A 19,800-nucleotide genomic window follows, 5' to 3' on the forward strand; every position below is an offset into this window, starting at 1 on the left:
TTATTAATCCATTAGGCTAACTGGATTAATGGATAAACCACATCTTCCCTTAATAAGATAAAGGATGGGAATATAATCTCTAAGGGAAGTACCCACCCTGCTGTTAAAACAAGCTAACAGATTTCTTGACCCTAAGTGCCCCCAGAAATGGATCTTGCAAGAAGAGCTGGCTTTAGAGGGGAAGCAGTTGAGAGTGATACTTTAGACCTCAAACCTCGGAACAGCCTCTCAACCTTCTTCAGCCCAAAGCAATCGGTCATTTGGTAAGTGCACCCCTGTCCACGTGAAGGATTAAAAGCCAGAGCACTATGCTGCAGTGTGAAGACTCCTTTGAGGGCGGTGCAGTGCTGCAGCCTCTCGTTTCTATACGCAGCTAAAAAAAATCACGGATTAGCCCCATAGTGTATACCTGGTTTCTGTGCTGTGTAAAGATATGCAGAGAAAATGCGATTAGAGTCACTTCTGTGACTGATCTGACCGGCGGGAAGCCAGGCAGTCTATGAGAGATTCCTTGTGCCTTCTCCAAGGGCCCATACACCTGCCTGTGCCTGCACATTGCAAATATTTCTGCAGCACATAAGCAGGGAAGACGATTTTGAAAATAACAGAGGTTTTCTCGTCATTTATTCACGCAAATATTTAATTTAAGGAGCACAAATATCAGTTGTCATTTTGGCACCACGTTGCTTCTTTCCAAGTGTTTTTGAGCTGGGCTCTGATTTGTGTGAATTGCATCTATAAACTGTTATTTGACCCCTGCAGATACCATACTCCATGCGAGACGCAATCCTGTGAGCGAAGTGAAGGCCTGGCCATACAAATGCATCTCTGACAGCTTCCTGGAGCTTACTAATTTGAGCTTTGGCAAGCCACCAGAGGAAGTGAATCCCTGAGACTCTCCTGATGCAAGAGGAGCAAACAAAAGGAGCAGGCAAGGAGGACACAGGCAGTGGGAACAAATACTTGTGATCTGTAACATCGACAAGATTGAAAAATAGGCAAATCTGTGGTCCTGTGTCACTAAGATTTTTTTTTTTTTTTTAAATCTGGGTTTGTAAAATACTCGTATTGGTATCAGCAGTTGGTAAAAGATTTTTCAAGCCAAAAAAGTGGCTGGAAAATGTAATTCTAGGCTAATAATGGTTATACTAGTAATCTGGCTTTTTCTTGCTCTTCTGTTTTGTGTCTTTCCAACTGCCCCAATAAGCAGAAAGAAGCATTAGAATTGCTAACAGCTGGCCCTTGCAAAACAACTGTTAATTGCTTTAAATACATAAAACCAGCAAACTCACATCGAAAACTTATGGTCAAGCCACAAGAAACCTCTCGGTAAAAAAATATTTCTTTTTTTAGGAAGAGCCCAAGGAAAGACAAACCACTTCTTTAAAGAGAAAGCCAATGAGTAGTCTTTCTCTCTATCATTAAATTTGAGATGCAAACTAGCCAAATCTGGCTTTTCTCTAAAGTTAGACTTGTGGTGTATATTATGTATATGATGGACTCCTACAGTTTCTCATGCTCGGGACGGGGACCTTGAAAGAAAGAAACTCTACTTTGATCCTGCTGATTACATTCTGTGCTCCTAACACTTGCACAGGTAGAGAGGAGACACTTTAACATCTGAATGACATTTTAGTAGGATTTGCTCACTTCAGCTTATTGGGGTAGCATGTGTGGGTTTTGTCTCTTCCCTCCCTACTGCTGTTGGTTAGGGAAGATCTTCGAACCGCGGCAACGATTTGCTGCACTGCACAAAGTACCTGATGACAGAGGATCCATCCTCTTGACTGCAGGTAATGACTTCTTTTTGGGAGCAGACTAGCAGCACTGTTTGATGAACACGTGTGAAACTAGATCAAGCTTCATCTCTTTACAAAGGGTAAACCTAAGTTGCTAATATACTTTAAAAAGCTAAGCTCAGCATGATATAAAGATGGCTCACCTGTCTCAAACACTACGTGCAGGTCATGGCCTGTTGCCTCTAAAAAGATACTGAGGAACTGGAAAAGAGGACAATAAGCATGATTAAAGACTTGGAGTCTTCAGTGGGCTCTGACGCTTCAGCCTATCTAAGGGATAGGTCCTAACTGTTTGCTGTCTCATCCTGTGCAGGAACCTGGTTAATCAAATCTAACTAGCTGGAGGCACGTTCCCAGTGAACAAACGGAGGTGGTTTTCCATGCCCTGGCTAAGGGATGGCACCACTGCTAGGTAAAGGATGTTGTGGATGCAAAAGAATTCTAGCTCAAGAGAGGAGAAATACTTACCAGAGAACTCCGTTGAGGGTTAGTAAATATACAGACCACATCAGGCTGAGAAAATCCCTAAGCTAAAAGTGTTTGGAGGCTGGGACAGTACTCTAGGCAGCATGGGTTAAACAAAGCTTTGGTGTAAGCCACCGCAGTTGTGTTCTTATGAGGCCTCTTGTGCTTCATTCTTGTTTTAGATGGATCTTTCTTTTCGTACCCTTCAGCTTAGGGCCTGTGGAGTGCTTCTACGGGATTGCTCAAAAAAGGCAGCAGGTTGTTAGGCTTGTGCTTGCTACAGAGGGGACGGCATTTCTGTAGAAAACACACAGGGCTTTGCAAATCCTAAAGAAAGTCTGAAAGCCACTTGTTCTGCTGCGGCTTTCTCTTAAGAAGCGTTCCCGTGGCACTTCCAGATAGTAAGTGCTTCTTAACAAGGTGCCAACATAACAAATTGCTTTGCTAAGGCCTGCTTGAAGCTGCCCAGCCCCATCAGTATTGGATAGGAGGTGATAACACACAAGTCCAGCACACAGCAATTTACAATCTTGTAATGCAACTGGAAGGTCAGTGACTATGCTGGAGTTGAGGAAGGCACGAGAAAATGAGTAAGTACTCTCTACCTAACTGTCAGAAAGCACTGACAAGGGGGAGAAACAAATTCACGGAGCAAGCTGATGCCCTGACTATTGGAAACGGCTCTTGATTTGACTGCTTGGTAGATGCCAAAATCCTGGGCTCCTTTTAGCAGAAATTTCATTGCCTTCAGCCCCATGCTGACCAATACAATACTAAACACGTTAATAAACTGATTGTTGCTGTTCTCCACTGTCTGCCTTACTTTCTAAAAATATCTGAACAGTGCAAAAGACAATGAGAAAGCGGTGAATCTCGCTAGAAAGAATCTGAATGCTTCTACAGTGTGTGAGGTTTTGCCAAATCTCTAGAAGCTGCTCTTAAATCTCTGGCTAGATATTATGGACTCTTTGGATAACAGGGCTTTAACTAGATGCCTCAGCTAGAAGCTTGGATATCGTTCCAGTGTTTCCTGCTAGTTGTAGGAGTTGTATTTCTGTTGGAAGACGACCAAAACGAGAGGAAAGGAAGGCTTATTTTTTTGACGGATAGTTCCACTAAAAACTGGCCTTCGTCCTGCTCTGGCGCAGCAGCGCTTGCAGTACTGGCAATATAGTTGGCTGTGTGGACACATCTGTGTCCACATCTGGACAAGAAATGACTGAATTCAGTTAATGTTGTTGTTTGTTTCTCATATGAGATATGTCATATCTCAGAGTCTTCCCCCAAATGGGGCATAACACCCGATGTTGTGATGTTTGCTCCTCAAAAGACATTGCTGAGGGAGTTGAAGCTGAGGTAACAGTTTAAGTACGGGGAAGAAATCTTAAGTTACGGATCATGCTGCAACCTCCAGTTACCTTTTATGAATGAGGTGGTTTTAAGCTGAAGAATGCGTGTTAGAGGGGATTTTGACCCCTGCTGGTCTTCACCAGCACTCTGTAATTGTTGTGAAAGCTTTACAGCTAGGGGTGGCCAAAATGTCTGTCTTAAAAGAAGGAAGATCACAGGCTGGCTAGGCTGGCGAGGAGATGATTCTTTATTTGAAGCTCTCATCTAAAAAGAAAGAAAAAATTGCTTATGAAGGTCCCTATTCTAACTTAATCGCTGGAACTACACTATAAAAATGCCTAGTTTATTTAAGAACTCCTAGAAAGCAACAGTCCTCATCGATCTGTCATGGCCAGACACATCCAAGCAGCTTCATGTCTTTCTGTGACAGCCCTGAGCCCTTGCACGCCCGAGCTCCGCCGGGTGATGCGGGAGGCCGCCTCAGCAGCGGCACTTGGGGAAGGTACTGTCAACACCGGCCACCTCCTGAGCTGGGCTTTGCAGGAGGAGACTAGCAGGAGCACGGGTGACCAGCGAGGCCTTGGATGATGGAGCAGGGAGCACCTGTGACACAGAGCGGGTGACACCGGGAGGTGCGAGGTTGGTTTAGAATCATTATTATTGATAGAAATTAAAGCACCAGTCGGAGAAAAGCGTGCTGAGCCTCAGCGGGTCTTAGCTGTGCCAGCAGAGAGCCAGCGCGCCAGAGCACCGGGGCTGAATGTACCCAATCGCGCAACTCAATCCCCCGCGAAGGGCCAAACCCGCCCTTTTTGGCTTAATCCTCCTCACTGTTTTTATTGTCCCGGAGGAGGTTCCCATTTTCATGCATTTTCATCAAATTTCTGCCCCCTCTGCGATTCAGAACGGGGATATCCCTACCCGCGGCGCTCCCCGGGGGGGGACGGTGACCCCCGGGGGGGGGACGGTGACCCCCGGGGCCCACGTGGAGCAGCGGCGGCGGCGCATGCGCCGTGGAGCGGCCGCCGCTGTGACCGAGCTCACGTAGCGCGCCGGCCGCCCGCCCCGCCCCCGCCTCGCGCGGGCTGGGGGGGCGTGGCCTGGGCGCCTATAAAGCCCCGCGCGGGGCCGGCCGCGCGCCGTCGGTTACGCCACCGGGCAGCGCGCGGGTGTCCGCCACCGGCGCCGTCTCCCGTCCGTCCGCCGCCGCCGCCCCCTTCGCGCAGGTGAGGCCCCGCTGCCCCGGTGAGGGGAACGGGGTGGGTCGGGGAAGCGCGGCGTGAGGGGAGCGTTGGGGTCCGGCTGCCGCCGCCGCTGCGGCGGCTGCTGCGTGGGCGGGGGTGGGGGCGATACGTGGCAGCGCTCCGCCGGCGGCCCTCCCGGCGAGGGGCCGGTGCCCCGGCCCTCCCGGCCCTTACGTAACGGGAGCCGGCAGCCTCCGGAGGGGGGCGGGAGGGCGCCGCCGCGCCGGCAGGCAGGGCCGCGGCGGCCCGCCCGGCTTCCCCGCCGCTGGTAGACTAAACAGTGCCGCCTCCTCCTCCTCCTCCTCGTTCTTCTCCTCCCGGGAGCCGCCGCTGCGCGTCCCGTTCCTGGCGCTTTAAACGCGGCTGCCAGCGACTCGGAGCCCCCCCCGCGCCCCGCGCCCGTCCCGCCTCCCCTCCGGGGGTGCGCGGCGCAGGTGGGCTCCCGCCCGCCGGTCCCAGCCCGGCTTGTGGCACCTCCCGGGCTGCTGGGCACCGCGTCTCCCCAGCCCGGGGCTGCCTGTAGCTCGGTTCTGCTGCCTGAGGAGCTGAAGAGCGCTCGGGCACTGAAACGGTTTTGGCCTTGGATGGGTGAAAAGTTCCTTGGCATAAGGCACAGAAGGGGCTGCAGCGGTTGTCACACGCTGTGTTTGTAGCCGCGGGCGCTGGGTGTAGTAATTACACCGTGAGGAATACGGCTTATCTTGATTTCCCTCTCTACTACTTTGGGCTGGATTCAGCCAATTGCGTTATGTGAAATTTTGCGTCTAACTTTGCAGTAAGCTGCAGCCTCGAGTGGGTATCTTGATGGGCTCTAACCTGGCTAGAAGGAAAAACTTCAGCAGGAATTCTTGATCATGCTGTTGAACGAAGGGAAAATAAAAATGTCGTTTGTGCTTAGAGTAAATCTTCCCAGTTTACCTGGAAAGCTGAATGCTCTTAGTGGGTTACAGAGAGAAGGTATCAAAAGGATTGCCCAAGATTCAGTTTCACACGTGTTTTCTTCTGCTGAATGCAGCAAGAGGAGTTGCAGAGGTGCTCGAGTGCTTAAGTGTTCACCTACTTTGGATACGTAAAGATTCAGTCCTCAAAGTTTTAGTAAACGGAAGCTATGAGTTACAAAAAGTAGGTAAATGTTAAACGTAGGTTCTTAGGATGCAAAAGACTATTCAACTAAGCGTGCAGACAGTACTCTGGCAGGGGTGGAAAGCAAAGGCAATGACTTCTCGGTTCGTTTTGGGAAGTGGAGGCCTGCTTTTGGGATAAGAGATGTTCTCTGTCATCCCATTCTGCACCCGTTGCTACTTGTGGATCATGGTTGGATACATTTGAATTCTTGAACCATACTACAAAGCATTTGATTTGACCTAGAGTACTTTGCACTGCTTCTTAATTAGGTGCTGACAGAACCAGAACTGATTTCCAACCCCCCCCCCCCCACCTCCTGGGACTCAAAGCAGCAGGAATACGCCTGAATCTTGCTGTGCTGAGAGGTCTTAATTCTGCCATTTAAGCAGTGGTTGTGGCATAGGTAGGCATATCTCTTCCAGCTGTTAATTAATCTAGAAGCTGAAGAAGCAGCACCATTTCACAAACTGCTGTCCAGTGGCAGTGCTGTTCTAAGCAGTTCCTCATTTGTGCCTTTTCACAGTTCCTCATTTGTGCTTTTCACACGGGCTGGTCCAGAAATGAGCGTGTGGGGGGGTGGTGGAGGAAATCACTACCTCACCTCACAGCTGAAAACAGCTGGTGTGGATTAGTTCTCTTTGCTAATTCACTGCGTAGCTCCACATATGGCAAACAGGGGCTACGCAGGGCACTACACGTCTACTGGCACAGCTGAGCTGGTGGCGTGGAGATGGGAGCTGCTGCAGAAGCTTTGGTTGAGTAACGGGGTGAATGTATGCTTTAAGAGCTGTGCATCCAGCCAGAAGAGAGAGCAGCTCTCTGACCTGTAGAGATTTAAACGTTGTTGCATAATGAATAGTTTTAAAATCCAGCATTTAAAGCTATGATTTTGAGGCGTGCACATAGATTGGAAAATACTCAGTTGTTGAGGAAAATACTGCGATTTGAAAAACATAACTGATAGATAATGAGTAACACTGTGGAAGGCGTGAGGATAAATAGAGGTTTATGGGAGGAAAGCTCTGCCTCTGTGTTGAGGCTGATACAGAGAAGGACACTTTTATTTTGAAGAAGGTGGTCCAAAAGAATACACTTGGAAAAAAACCCAAACAACTTTATTTGATCAACTGTGTCTGTTTAACCGAGGAAAGACTGAAAATAAAGTCTGTGCTGAAACAGCATCTTTGCTGTCACTTGTGCTGTGTGTTTCTAGGCAGCGTTCTTGCAATAACTTGAGACTGACTTACTGTTCCCCTCGAGAGGAGTAGGCTTTCTGCTACTGCAGAACCACTGCCGGGCTACAGCTTCAGCCTAAAAGAGCTCTTCTCTGGTACTGTTTTTCAGCTGTTGATCACTGGGATTGTCTGGCTTTCCTTATAATCACTCTTAATATTTGAAAACAGTCTGTATATCTCTATAGATATTCCGCTAATCCTTGAGCAGAAGGATAAATAGGATAGCCTCCTGCTTGTTGTGTCTAATAAGATAAGTGCTCCGCTCCATCGCCAGTGTTCTTTGTCTTGGCTTAGAAAGTTAAAACAAATGGGCTCCGAGAGGGCTGTGTCCATTCAGTCTTAGTCTGGAAGAAACCAAGGAAAAACTTGCTTCAGTTCCGTGGGTACAAATCTGTGTATGTACACACCTGTTCTGTAGTCAGGCTCACAAATGTTGTCTTCAAGTTGGCAATAAATGATACTTAGAACGTGTCACCTGCTTGACTCTAAAATTCATTCTCATCTATTACTAGATTATTATATATGTAAGATTACTTATATTACAACTTTGTCATTGAAAAGAAACCTAAAACGTGCCATGTTATTTTGTTAGCAGCAATTCTAGAAAATCTTTCTTCTCTCACTGCTTAGATCTTAATTTTAAAACAGCCTTTAAATATGCTGTGCTAGAGAACTTAGGGACTGGATTCTGATGGTTCTTTCCTGTGAGACTGTGAAGCAGTGATGGCAGTTAGATGTTCTTGGGACTTTATACTTAGGGAAAGTTGTTTCCTTTTGAGTAGTGTTTCCAGTCACATCGTGTCATGACACTATAACTGGAGCTATCCTTGAGACACAAGAGGTTTAGTGCGGTGACCAGCTATCACTTCTGGTATTATCCTCTCCCCCCCAAAGCTAAATTTAGCTCAGTTTAACAGATTTTTTTTTTTTTTCATTACATACAGTGGGATACAGTAAAGATTGTGAGAGTGGACCAGTATTTAAATCAGAAGTTGAGGATCTTGGTGATACAGTTTTGACTCCTGGCCTGGCAGCAGACTTAATTTTGAGTAGGTCACTTATTTAGGTAAGAAATTAAGAAGCTGTTTTGGAATTGAGTTAGAGCTATTCCAGAATAATTCCATGTTGAAGTACGCCCTCAGTTGCCATTTTCTGTCTTGTTTTCTAAGGATCCTGGTAAGCACCTAGGAGCTTGGAATTGGCAGTGAGGAGACTTGTGTAATAAGAATTTTCAGTTAAATGCTTCAGTCTTTGGTTACCATTTGGCGTGACCTTGATTGTTATATCACTCTCTGTAGTTTGTTTTAACTTCACTTTTCCTTCTGCTTGCATGGATCCTACATGCACGTCCACTCTCCTGTGACTTTTGCAGGTTGTTTCTACTTGTAGAGCGGAGCTGAACTCTTTTAAGTCATCAAAAAAACCTGCCTTGAAATGTCATTTGTTGTGTATCTCTACTGATTGGGCAGTCCTGTGCTGTGCTTGGCAGCATCATTTGTCTAGTCACTGCTTTGTTTTACTTGTATCTACATGTTTGTTTGTTCTTTGCTGTCTTTTCCCATTCTTTTTTTTTTTCTGCTCTGCCATGTTTTGCTGTTCAAAGCTTAGCAAATGTATTTCTTACGGAACGTTGGGAAGCTCCTGTGTTAAAGCTGTCAGCTGGACTCCCACTTCTGTGTGTGGGGGTAGTGAATTCCCTCCTCTCTGAGATGCTCAACTGTCATCTTTGTGTTTGCCTGAGGGACACGGCTGAGGAGGAGAGTCAGACTGACAGGAATAACATAGGATTTTCATCTTGTTTTACTTCATGTCATTGACAGGAAGAAATTAAGCCTACTTATTTGGCAGCTTGTGCGTCTAAGAGATTTCCAGCATCTATCTTAACTGAGCTTTATTTTCTTTGATTTGGGAACCCGTAGCTGATCCTTCTGCAGTAGTTTTGAAAGCTGTGCTACTTAGCAACTGCTGTTAGGGCAGTGAAAACCTGGCTGGCCGCTGCCTTGGGCTCTGTTTCCAACTCTGAATTTTGTTTGGGAGGGAAGTAATCTTGGGTGGCTGAAAGCTGTTACAGGAGTCTGTCTGAGTCCTTGCAAATAACAGAAAATCTGGAGACTAAAAGTAAAGAAAAATGAAGTTGGAAGTGACTTCTGGATGTCATCTAGCCTAACCTCCTATTTGAAGCTGGGTGAGCTTGGAGGTTAGGTTAGACTGCATGTAGGCTTGTCCCGTTCAGTTTTGAAATTCTTCCAAGAATGGGAAATCCAGTTTCTCTGGGCAACCTCTTCTAGTGCCTAAGTGTAGTCACTGTGAGAAACTTTTTCGTTGTACCTGCTTCGAATTTCCCTTGTTGCAATCTGTGACCATTGCTACTCACTCATTCTGCTGTGTGCCTGTGAAGGTGTGAGGAGGGAATAGGGTTGCAACTGCATTGGGAGTCAGCCCAGTATTGGAGCAGGCTGTAAAGGTGGGTAGAGACAAGGAGAAACTGTTTCCAAAGGGTGCTACTCAAACAAGCTTTAAGGCATCATTCTATTGTGCAAAGTGGAAGACTGTCACCAAGAGCCATAGGTGGAGAGGAGACGTTGTTTTCATCACCTTTTGAGTGTGTTTTTGTTTTGTTTGTGCTTTAGAAAAGTTTCATATTGATTAATAGTAAAAAGTAAACTTTTGAAGCTTTCCTTGTGTTTCACTGAGTGCAGTAAACAAATAGCTGAATGAATTCTGAGTACTGATAATGTTGGCAAATATTTATCATGTAGTAGAACTGTTTGTGCTTTGTAATTGATTCACAGATGTATTAGCTTGAGTGCTGAATGAGCAGGAGGCACTTGGCTTTCTGCAGAGCAAAGTATGAATCGAGCAGTGTTTTTAATAAGAGTACAGGTACACATCAGCATCATTGCGCATGGGGATACAGCTTAAGTAAAGAGTGAAAGGAAATTTGCCAGCATGAAAACTTGATTCCAGATGTGACCCGTTAATTTACAGCAATTACTCAATTGGAGCTTGTGTTTAATAAGACTGACATTAGTCACCGAAGAGGTAGGTACAGTTGTATAGCCCTTACCAGGATCCCTGGTTTATGCTGAAAGCTAGGTGTTACAGGCTGGAGGGTGGTATATTTGTTCACTGCATTTAGGCTGGAGTTTCACAAGTGGATTAAACTTGTGCTGCTACCAGAAACAACAATTTTGCTTTCCTTTGCTGTCTTTGGCTGCCAGTTCCTGCGTCCAAATTGCCCTCTTGTTCTGGCATGGATGTTACATGGCTATATAGTGAACCATATCAGAATTGAACTTAGGGTAAAATGAGCTTTTGGGGGGAATTTTTTTTGATAGTCTGATTCAGCTTGTTGCCTGGCTGCCTGTGGAGGGGATGGGCAAGTGAGGAGGAGGTGAGGAATGCTGCTGTGGACAGCAGGGCTGGTTTAGAGCATCGGTGAGGCTGAGGTCCCTGACTTGACAGGGGAAGAAGCAGGACTCCAGGCTTCCCTCTCCAAATTTTTACTTTACAGCTTACTTTCTGCTGGTGACTGTGTCAGAATGTTTCAGCCTTTCAATTGTGGTCATGCAAATTTCAGATGATTTACAAGAGTTGGAGGCTGTGCTGATTTTTCTAGGCTCGTATGAGTTTCCTGTTGTTCCTATCCGTGCCAGTGAAACTGTGCTTGTCCTGTCCAAGAGTCAGTCAGTCTAAACCTGAGTACTGCTCTCTCTGCTGTGCTAGAGGTGGAAAGAAAAGGAGGGACCCTTCAGGGGCAATGTGAGAAGAAATCCTGCACTCTGGAGTCAGGAGAGTGTTTCCCGTTAATACCTCCTCTTGAGGGTGGGATGGTTTTCCCTTGGGTGTGACTTCTGCACTTACACCTTCTTTGTGTGAATGGCACACCTGGTTTTATGTTTGCTATCGGTACTGTCAACTCGATCAAAACCATATTGCTTTCCTACTTAAATAGGCCGAACCACTTTATAGCTGGACTTGCTTTGTGATGTTGCTTTTTACTTTTTCTTTTTTTCTTCATTAGCTGTTTTGCCGTTGGAAGAGTTGTAAAACAGTTTCCATCAGTACATGCGGTTGTTTTAATTTTTGTGAGTAGATACAACACATGAGAGTTTAAGCTTTTGTGTTTGGAAAAAAGTAAATCTTGTGAATTCCAAGACAGCATAATTACTTTTAAAGTATGCAGTAGCAAGGAAATCCTAGGCTGTTAAAAGGATTCAGGATCTTGAAAGGCTGAGAGCTTGGCAGCTGTTTGTGGGAGAGAGCACTGCCTGTGAGCCTGCTATGGACTTATCCAGGGACTAACTATGAACCAGCCAACAGAGAAGCCTTTTGTCTCAGGTATGGAGGCTGGCTTCGTGACGGTGGCAGCTGAAGAGCAGGAGCATGCGAGTAATTTACTCTGTGGACTGGTTGTGTAGGGTTTGCCTTTCGACCTGTTCCCCTGCCCTCTTTCTGACTGATCAAAGGATACATTTTTTTCATTTGGTGGAAGAACTTGATAATATGTATGTTAACTTGACGTTATGGGGGGTTTTTTCAGTGTTTGATCTTGTGTTTTCTGGTGCTTTTTGTGAAGTCACTCTATCTGCAGTGTCTTAGATATCAAAAAGACGAAGAGTGCCTGTGAAGACTCTGTCTCCAAGCTAATCTTTCTTTTACCACACGAAAGTATAAGAAAGGCTGCAGAAGGGCATCAGTCCCCTGTTATTATCTAATCTGATAAGATTCTGCTACCGCAAGAACTAGTGGCAGCCGCAAGAGAATAAGCTCTTTTGAAGTCAGATTCAAGTCTCTGGTGAATAGGGATTTTTTTTTTTACCTACTTGCTGTTTCTTTCACAGGTAGGTGGTGAGGTGACAGCTATTGAACTATGGCATTCAACAAGATATGGTGTACCGTAGCCCTTGGACTTCTGCTGCCTTTTTCTTATGCCCATACGGACTTCTTCACTTCCATTGGTGAGACGTGCTTTGGTGTATATGCTGTGTAGCTGAAAGAATTTCTTGATGGCTCTCAAAACTGATTCTGCAACGACGTGTTAATGGCATCCAAGGCTAAATTAGTACAGAACTAAATCCACTTACTAGTTCTTACAACCTGATTGACTCCTTCCTTTTGGAAGAAACGTGCTTTGAGTTAAGTCAGTCCAGTTAGTCTAATGATCCAGGCTTTTTCATTATGTATTCTTACAGGTATTGGATTTTAAACAAAATGTTGGTCTGGACTGTTGCACATACGTAGAAGCAAGCAAAACAGCTGTTGAGGGTACATAATGATACCAGTATATCTGCATACTCTCTCTTGGGTTCTGATGGCCTGTGACACAGCTGAAGACGTGGACTGTATCGCTTCATGATGAACCAGTTCAGCTGCCTGCTTGCAGGAAATTAAGCAATTATTAATTAATAACAAAGTCTGGTAGGGGACCCATTGAAGTCATGCAAGTAGTCTTAGAAATAAAACGCTGGATTAGTATTGTATATCAGACATGAAGTCTTTGTATGTTTCTGTAGCTTTGTCTTTATTTGCTCTACATTATGTATGCTTGGATGAAAGATTACTCTGTTGCAACCTATTTCCTTTTCCAAATGAATCCTAAATTAGTTCTAATAATAAATATGTGATATTACATTAATTTCCATGGGAACAAGCTTGGTCCAACATGAGATTTTTCTCCTTCAAAAAAAATAAAGGGCAAGAAACCTTACTCAAATACTCCTTCAGGATTATTTAAGCAAATACAGAAGAACTTCAGGGAAGAAAGAGCTGAAGGAGGGGAAGAAAGAAGAGGGGAAGAATGCCTCTCATTCTCAGGTTTTTTGTTTCTCCTTGTCTAACCAAACTCATTTGTTTTTCTAGGTCATATGACAGACTTAATTAATACAGAAAAAGATCTGGTGGTGTCACTGAAAGATTACATCAAGGCAGAAGAAAGCAAGCTGGAACAGATCAAAAAGTAAGCAGCTTGTTTCATAATGCCCATAGTTAATAATTTGAGTCCACCCTTATGTCAAAAGTGCTTCCCAAGGCTGATTAAATTTGTGGAATTTTTCCTCTGAGGCAGAGCTTAAACTAGCAGTTTTTGCTGGGTTTTTGTCCTAAGTTATTATCTTCAAGCCACTGATTTGTTTTATGCAGCTTTCTAACGATGAAATCTAATCAACGCGCTTTCTGTATGATACCTTTGCTTTAGGATTCCTGCTTGCACACGGTTCCCAAGGGGACGTAGCTCTCTGAATGAGAGTTTGCTTAGTGGAAACTAAAATGCAAGAAGTCTCCATATGAGCGTTACAAGGGCTGTAATAATAACATGAGATGCAGAAGCACTAAAAGGTGTTCATGTGGCCATATCGCTCATGAGTGGCTAAGCAATGAATAGTAATAACCCACTGCAAGAGCAGAGTCTCTTTCTGTGTGCTACATTTAGATTTAAAAGTAAAATAAAGCAAAATAAAACTTCTTTACTGCTTTTAAAAATAAGAAGAGACCTGCCATTGCCATTACTGTGTTGCTTGGCTCTATAGGTGTGGGGACCAGAGCCCAATAAGTCAGATTTTATCACAACTAGAAATAAAAATTTTGTATCACTGAACAGGATGGTTTCCTGGCTTTCAGAAATCTGTATAAACCTGTCATGAGGATGTTTAAACAGTTTTAGATAGATGTATGAATTTTACTTCAGCCTTTGTGTATTACATTCTACCATCCAGGAAGAAAGATACTTTTGTTGGGCTGTATTTATTTTTATTGCTTAAAATATGGAGTTGGAATTGCTGACGGATTTGGAGTGTTATAAATATATTCTTTACAGCTACAAAATAAGATGGGAGCATGCCGATTGGACATCCAAAAGTGTGCAAATACAGCTTATCATATAAGCATTGCAGCTCTGTTTTTATTATATTAGAGGTGCTTGCTGTCAGGTCAGAACTGTCTTGGAGAGATAGAAGAACCTGGAAGAAATTCCAGCATCTTTTGAGTTTGGGCTCTGTACTTTGGCTGAAGGGTACTGGTAGCTTGTGTTGACTTAAGTTCAGTGAAAGTTGGTAATTCACTGAAATGCAGAGGATGGCTTGTGGTGGAGGCTTTTACGAAACAGAAATTACTTGAAAGAAATCCTGGCCTTGTGGTTGTGGCTCACGGTTGCGCTGGCTTTAAGCTGCTGCTGAGGTTTGATAGTCTTGCAGTGGGAAATGTATGATGGATTTCACCATGTGCAATGGGAATGCACAATTTGTCAAAATAGGTTTTTTAGTCTTTGGGTTGCTAGAAGCTGGAGTTGGTCTACAGGAGCACTTCGAGCACTCCATTTTGGAAGGAACCCCTTCTCTCACGTTGCTGCTGGCAAGATCCCAGATCGGCTGTCAGAGCGTAGGAAAACAACTAAAGGCAGCGTGGGGAGAGTGAACACAGTCGCAAACATCTACCTGTCTTGGGTAAAGCAGGCAAAGTTAATTCAGGCATTCCAAAGTCTGGAAGAAGCTGAATACTGGTTCAGGTATAGAGTTCCCTCCAGGCTACAGATTTTATATTTGGTTTATATTGGTGTTGATGTTTGGTATTCTGTGTGGGGTGTGTCTTTTTTAACTCTATCCTGTTTTCAGGGCGTTGTTAGGTGTCTGCATGTTCTAGATCTGCATTGTTTTGAATGGAGAGGGGAAGTTTTGTTGTTTTGCAGACATGTAGTAGCATAGCGCTGGTGCTTCTAGTATGACTGATGGGCTTCCTGACTTGGGTCTGGAGCAGGCTCCCTGGATGTTTCCATTGCAATGATAGATGAACAGCAGTAGTTGTCAAAAGGTGCCCTTGTTTCAGGGCGCATTGGAATGGTGAATAGCTTTATGGTACTGACAGTGTTAGAGAGGTTTGTGGAGTCAGAACCTTAGCACCAGAAAGTTGGTCTGGGCTACGTGTTTTTTAATACAAATTTACAGTATGGAAGGCAGTCTTGTGGTGGCAGGCAAGTGGCTTATCGTAGAATTAAGAGTGTGTGTCTAAATGTAAAATAATTTGAGACAAGCATTGACCTACCTTTTTGTAAACTTGAGAAAGAAGAGCATTTAAAAAGATCAAAAATGTGGGTAAAGCTTTGTTTTTGATTAGTCCTGCATGAAAACTTGTAATGGAACTGCTGGCGTACTGCATTTGGTATTTGTAGGAAGGAGTTCGTTCAGCAGTGTTCCAACAAAGACCACAAGAGCAGCACAAGATTTAGGCTGCAGCTGAGGAAGAAGATTTTAAAAAGAAAAAAGCAAAAAGCCCTTTTTGTTCCTTCTAGGAGAGTTTTATATATAGATAATGTAAAAGCTTGCAATTTGTGTTTTTATTAGCAAAGACTCTTGAGTAGCTTGAAATTAGTTTTGTAGTGCATTGGCAGACTTTTACAAGAGACTTTAATGAATGTATATTTTCACTGTAGATGGGCAGAGAAGTTAGATCAGCTGACAGATACTGCTACGAAGGACCCAGAGGGGTTTTTGGGCCATCCTGTAAATGCATTCAAGTTGATGAAACGGCTTAACACGGAGTGGGGTGAGCTGGAGAGCCTGGTTCTGAAGGACATGTCAGATGGTAAGTGTGCCTGTGGTAAGAACAAGGATCACATTGTAACTGCATTTACTTGACTATGTCTTTCACATGTCATGGTTTGAATCAGATTTGCAAGTCTGCTTTTGAGGTGCCTTCATAAAAAATAATCGTAGAAGACCTGCCATTTTGCTGTCTGTGTGAAAATTGATGTTTAAACTGAATAATCTCCTTGGATGCTTTAAATTTTATGAGTGATCAGGGCTTCCTTCATATACTCTTCCACTTCTTGCAAACTAGTATTTTTAGGAAACTTCATCTCTAAGTGTGATGACTCTGTTGAACAGAAAAAAGGGAATGAAGCTCTTTTGAGTGCAAGACATGTAGGGGCTGTCTTTAAGTATGGTCAAGTGCTATGTTGTTGATGTGCCTGCAGTTGTTAAGGTGTGCTGGTTTGAAACCTGAATGTTGTCAGAGACTGAGTGTTTGTGGAACTGATCTGCCTTAGTCTAGTAAACACTTTGCTTCCTCTTTTCTTCAGTAAGAGAAGCTTTTCAGTAGGGAATGGGACATAAAGTAGCTGACTGGAAAACACTTAGCAGCAAGGAAGCTGGGATGATTATATTTGACCTGTGAGAATCTGTCTCAACAACTAACTAATACCAGGTGTATGTGTGTAGTAAGAAATGGTAAAAAAGTGAAGCTTTCAGAAAAGACCCAGGGTTCATCTCTGATAAGGGTTCATCTCTGATAAGGATTCAGCACATTCAGCTTCCCTGTTGCTGCTGTGAGGGACTGACTGTGCCAACTGAAAAGGCTCTGCGCCTGCCAGCCAGAAGTCTGGACAAGTGCAACTTCAGTTCTCCTTCGGAATGGGGGCAGAAGTGGACTGACTTGTTTTAAGGAAATTGTCCAGAAAAAGGAAAATATTGGGGGAAGCATAGTGTAGTAAAAGAAAGGATGCACAGGAGTGAAAGGATATGGTGTGTTTTTAAAGCAGGAACACCTTTCCATAAACAGTGTTACCAGGTCTGAATAGTTAAAAAGGACTACTAGAGTGTGGGAAAAATCACAAATTTGGCCAGTTCATTACTTTTGGGATGGTTTTGCAGCTGAGTGTTGCATGCTATACTTTGTCTGGTTTTGGTCATGCTGCTTAGTCTTCTGCTGGTGATATTTTCTGATATTAGATGAACTTAACAAAAACATATTGACACTGTCCTTAGTTAACACTGTAAAGCTTGTTGTGCTTCTGGATCTTGGGACAAAAAATTTGGTTGAGTAGAAAAGTTCCTTTTCTGAAAATGCCAGTGGCAGTCAGTTTGTTTAAACGGAGGTCCTCATGGCAGACTTTGCCGTTCCTTTTGGTGGCTGTGTGTACCAGGTTGCTGCTGCTGCCCTCCTGGCTTTCTAGAGTCCTTTTGCCCTCAGCAGCAATAGCCCACCAGCCTCTTGGCTCTGCAGAAGCAGAAAGGGAAAACCAGCGTCGGTTCTCCTACTGGGAAGAGAATATTGCACTAGCTCTACAGGACGGGGCCCTTGAGGTAGCAGCAGCAGTAGTGGTTGTGTGTGTGCTCACCAGAGAGAAGTGGGAACCTTTCATATAGCAGGGGAGATGATGACATGTGACTCTAACAGAGGAACAGTTCCTAGAAGGAATATTTTTTGACTTTATAGAACCTGCTTGTCTTCTGTAAACGTCACCCTGGTGCTTCTTTAAAAATCCCCCAAGCCCCCAGGTTTTTCTTTTTGATTGTTCCTTTGCTTTCTTGTCACACAAAAAAAATTGAAATGCTAAGTCTTCAACGTGCACCTTGAGTTCAGTTCAGAGTTGTGTGAAGATGGATCTTGAGAAACCTTTTTAACTTTGTGTGTTTCTCAAGTTTCTATGTAAATATGTTAATGTCCACGGAAAGCAGTTAGGTTCATAGTGGCTGCTTAGTTTCTTAATGTCTTGTCAAAAAATGTTTGCAGTTAGACATCAGTATTTTTGATTTTCATCTTTTTATTGACCAGCCTTAATCTTTACACTGCTATTTTTAGCACTGTTTGGGTTTTTCCCTCTTCTAAATTATTTGTAAATTCCATGTTAGTAAATGAAAAGCCTTTTGGAAGGCAGATTGAGTGGAACGGTTGCAAAAACTAGCAATATATTAAATATATTATCTGTAATGTTCTCCATGTGGGGGTGGTCTTCGTTGTGTGTAACTTTTTTAACCTGTTAAGACAGAAATAGTTTCTGTGTAAAACTGAAGCGGTACTCCTGTGGTACTCCTGTCCTTTAGAAACAAACTTTCAGTGCTTGTTGGTGCTCTGGAGGGCTAATAGCTCTTCCTGACTTATTAATGGCCTTTCCTGAAATGTTAGCTTTCCCCAGGGTAGGGAGTCATTTCATGCATGGAATTTATTGAATTCCTGGGACAAAGGAAGCCAAATTGTTTCCCTGTCTTTCCCAGGCTTTATCTCCAACATGACTATCCAGCGGCAGTTTTTCCCGAATGATGAAGATCAGACTGGTGCAGCAAAAGCCCTCTTGAGGCTTCAAGACACATATAATTTGGACACAGACACCCTTTCAAGAGGAAATCTCCCAGGTAAGAGCCAGCAATGTTATTTTTCAGAAAACACTGTGAACTTTTACTACGTGTCCTGATTACAACTGTGTAGTGTGACGGTAACAGTAGGAAAGCATTTGAGCTAGTGAAGAATTTCAGAAGTGGTGTGATGTGGGTTGTTGACCATAGGTTGATGTAGGTGTCAGTTTTAATTCTGCCACACCTCAAGAGAGAGGAACCTGTTGCTTCAGGCTGTGCTGGTGAAGAGGAACCCAGGAAGAGCTCACCCGCTCTGGTATACTGTTGGGTCTGGTGCAGTGCTGGTTCTCTTGGAGGCTACATCCACCTGGCTTCTCTGCCTGGTGGGCTTTCTTCTGCCAGCACACTGCCCAAGGGCAGGTGGATAAAATGGACTGCACAGAACGCAGGTTTCTTTCTGAATTGAGACTCTCCTTAGTCCTGTCATTCTCCTCGCTCTACTCACATGCTCATTTTCTGCTTGTGCTAGAACTTGAAAATTTCTTTTTGGTTGAAGTCTGCATCCTTCTTCTACTTACGGTAAGATAGTCTAGTGTTAATAGTTTTTAATAAAAAATCAATAGCAATAAAATCTTGCCTGGGTGAGAATTTTTCTTGTGTTGAAGTAGCTGTGCACTGGCAGATACATAGTTTTATTGCACAATACAATGCATTTTAACAAAAGAATTCTGTCATTTATTACCCTTTTCCCTCTCATGAATAAGATGGACCTTTCAGATTGGGAGTGACTGAAGTTTCTTTGAGCTTAAACTTCATGGAGAATATAAACTGAAAAAACAGAAGACAGAGCGCATACACAGACTTGAACTTATGTGGCATTACCTGAGGTGATCTTTAATAGGTTTATATGCAGGAGAAGATACACTTCTTTCTTGTTAGAAGACTCTTTCTCTGCTGAGTTTTCATTGTTTCCTCTGTTCGAAAATAGTGCTGTGCCAGCTGGCAAAAAATCAACTCTACAATCCATCTGTGTTTTTGCAAGCACTTATTGTGGTCAAATGCCTAATAAAATTAAGGGTAATTGGCTTTATATGTTATGATGTATAACCTTGCTTTTGGGTTTAGTTCAAGCCTGTCTCAAAGACCTACAGATTCATTCTAATACAATAAGCAGTTTGTTACTGTTTTCTTAAAACAGCACAAAAATACAAGATGAAGTGCTTTGGCTGGGCTGTAGTTTATTGCTTCTTTTGAAGCAGTAAGATATCCAAACTGTTTGTAATAAAGTGTAATTGCCAAACCTGAAAGTTCTAGAGTATAGAAGAGAATAGGTTGGTCTCTTCAGAGCTCCAGAGAGGAACATCCATGTGGTCACTTGTTTGTGCTCCTTGTCTTCCTTCCCAGGGAATTTCTGTTTGGCCACGTCAGAAACTTTTGATCAGAATCGTAACTACTGTCATATCACTTAGTAATTCTCTTTGCTGTGTTACAGGCTGTGCTGTTTCTTTATGTTAACTAT

At 43.8% G+C, this 19,800-nt stretch overlaps 1 protein-coding gene across 4 annotated transcripts in view; it reads left to right on the forward strand.

Annotated features, from left to right (window-relative positions):
* The first annotated feature begins 4,763 nt into the window (after window positions 1-4,763).
* P4HA1 (prolyl 4-hydroxylase subunit alpha 1) overlaps window positions 4,764-19,800 on the forward strand; it is a 33,893-nt gene continuing 18,856 nt past the window's right edge. For all 4 annotated transcript variants that reach the window (XM_074830189.1, XM_074830190.1, XM_074830187.1 and 1 more), the window contains exons 1-5: window positions 4,764-4,840; window positions 12,063-12,179; window positions 13,081-13,177; window positions 15,641-15,792; window positions 18,204-18,341. In XM_074830189.1, the coding sequence (XP_074686290.1) occupies window positions 12,092-12,179; window positions 13,081-13,177; window positions 15,641-15,792; window positions 18,204-18,341 (475 nt within the window). In that variant the 5' untranslated portion in view covers window positions 4,764-4,840; window positions 12,063-12,091. The remainder of the gene's footprint in view (window positions 4,841-12,062; window positions 12,180-13,080; window positions 13,178-15,640; window positions 15,793-18,203; window positions 18,342-19,800) is intronic.

This window comes from Strix aluco, chromosome 7 (genome assembly GCF_031877795.1).
Source record: "Strix aluco isolate bStrAlu1 chromosome 7, bStrAlu1.hap1, whole genome shotgun sequence".
NCBI lineage: Eukaryota > Metazoa > Chordata > Aves > Strigiformes > Strigidae > Strix > Strix aluco.